This window comes from Elephantulus edwardii, unplaced genomic scaffold (genome assembly GCF_000299155.1).
Source record: "Elephantulus edwardii isolate Elephantulus edwardi_28Jun2011 unplaced genomic scaffold, EleEdw1.0 scaffold02662, whole genome shotgun sequence".
Lineage (NCBI taxonomy): Eukaryota > Metazoa > Chordata > Mammalia > Macroscelidea > Macroscelididae > Elephantulus > Elephantulus edwardii.
The window spans coordinates 1-2,188 of record NW_006402412.1 but is presented as its reverse complement, the minus strand read 5'-3'; the positions used below and the strand labels follow the sequence as shown (position 1 = coordinate 2,188).

The 2,188-nt window shown below is 47.6% G+C and overlaps 1 protein-coding gene across 1 annotated transcript; it reads right to left on the bottom strand.

Annotated features, from left to right (window-relative positions):
• Window positions 1-971: 971 nt before the first annotated feature.
• LOC102845585 (protein unc-13 homolog B-like) lies at window positions 972-1,536 on the bottom strand. Its single transcript, XM_006903500.1, has 2 exons — window positions 1,415-1,536; window positions 972-1,257 (listed from the first exon to the last, which is right to left on the bottom strand). Exons 1-2 carry the CDS (start codon window positions 1,534-1,536, stop codon window positions 972-974), a joined length of 408 nt encoding a protein of 135 aa, XP_006903562.1.
• Window positions 1,537-2,188: the final 652 nt, after the last annotated feature.

Here is a 2,188-nt window from a genome sequence, read left to right as displayed (position 1 = left end):
CAGCTTGTGTGTGAGGGGAATAGCACTGACCCAGAGGAAAAGGAGAGTCCAAAGGCTGTCAGGGTGGCCAGAAGGCAGAGGCCATAGGTGAAAGGGTCATTTTCTAAACTGGTTTCCACAGTTTTTGGCTTTGTTCAGGGCCTATCCAAGAAATAAATACAGTCCTCCCTCTTATTCAGGTAGCCTTCAGGCCCATGGGCATAAGAACAGCCTCCCATGCCCTGAAGCATTGCTCTCTTGCCCTACAGGAGTGAGGTAGGGGGACTCCTTGACAGGTGATCCCTGGTGCTTGGGTTCCAACACATACTCTGCTCAGGTCTCTGAAGCACCATGTCAACCTGGTTTTACTCATGACAAAGATAATCTGGGATGTGGACTAGCACAGCTCATTTCTAGAAAGGCATCTTGTTCCATTTCATAGCCTTGTTCACACTGGAGCCACAGAAAATCAGTGGATTCTGCTCAAAGGACAATCTGAATTCTATTTTATGCACTCTTGCCCTGGCTACACCCCAATCCAGACTACATGGCTCAAGTGATATTTGAAGGCTCAAGTGACTACTGGATCAGTCATGGACCTGGAAACTTGTTCTTCTAATTATTGATATGTATGTTCCTAACCAGTTAAGGTGTGGTATGGAGAGTGGCTGCTGAAGGGAGTAGCTGAGGGGCATCTACCAAGAATGGCTGGCAATCTTGGGAATGTCTGTCCCCTGCTTTTTCTGAAAAATCTCCCTATATGGTAACTCCTATAGCCCAGCTCCTAGGACTACAATCCTGCCAGTCAGGGACTCAAGGCCTGTGAAAAGCCATACCTCATACCGTATCACCGCAAATTTTCCTTAAATAATCTTAACTGAAGGAGCCAGTCTCTTGACTACAAGGACCCCTAAGCTGGCTGTGTAGCTAACTTTCATTGGCCGTGATTTGTGGAAGTGATGTTGCCTTGTTGACAGAAGGGACAAAGGTGCTCAGCTTCCCTCCTCCGTGGAACGAGATTCCGATTTGAGCTTTACAAACTCCCGGGCCACCTCGTCATTGCTTCTCTGAGAGAGAATCCGCAGAATGGTCATGCCTGTCTCATCCATATGAATCTTCCGCCCCAGGGGGCACCAGCACGCACAGCTGCCCTTGGCTGCTACCTCCCTCAGAGGCATCACAGCCAGCCCCAGCACCCGATCTTCCCGGGCAAAGCAGTAATCCTTCACACATATCTGTAATTCATAGGCCTCTGGGCCCTCTTCATTTCCCAGGAGGCTGTGAGCACAGGGTGGAAGACAAGAGGGTCAGAGCTTAAGCTTTTGAGTGAGTTCATCCTAGCCTGCCACCCAGCCATGCTTCCCCTGTCCTCTTAAGACTCATTCCCAAGATTACCTCTATCCAAGTCCTTGAGGACCTCCACCCCATAACTTACAAGTGAAATGTCTCATTGTATTTGGGAGTCCAGTTGTTGCTTTTGGACTTGGTTGTGAATTTCCTCTTCTTATCACTTTGGTGTGGGCCAACCATGGTCACTTCCACAAAGGGCCGGAACATACCTGCTGTCTGCCACTTGAGGTCATTAGCAGCCACCACTGCCAAATAAGGGAAACCGGTGAGGAATCCCACCAGGTCTTCCCCATTCTTGAGCCTCAGTGGCAGTCTGTTTGGTGAAAGTCTGGGCCCGAGGACAGAGATTAGCAACCCTGCCTTTGCTAAAAAAGGGCAGGAAAAAGTGAGACACCTATAACTCCATACCACTTACCTTTCACTGTGACCTTGTGCTCCCCAGTACCAGGGTGTGTGAACAAGTCCACCTGAATAGAGACTTCTCCCACAGGATCATCTACACCAGACCCTGAGGGACAAAAGGACAAATGATTCCCCTATTAGGAACACTAGGACTTCAGGCATAATTATTCCAGGTGAAAATGAGGAGTTAGGTAGCTACCACCCTACACCATAAAGCAAGAAGCAATAACCTACAGTAACCCCAGGGAAGAAGGTAATTTGAGAAGGGAAAGGAAGAAGAGAAAGAATGAGGTTACATATTCTAATAAAGTTAAGCTGATACCATCTTAAACTGAACTTCTAACAAAAATATACCAATAATCTCTCAGGAGTCCCAAACATCTCCTAGCTCCTAGATGGAAGAATTTTTCACTAAAAGATGTTGAGAAAGGACAGTAGTGCTACTCTGTAGTTGTGT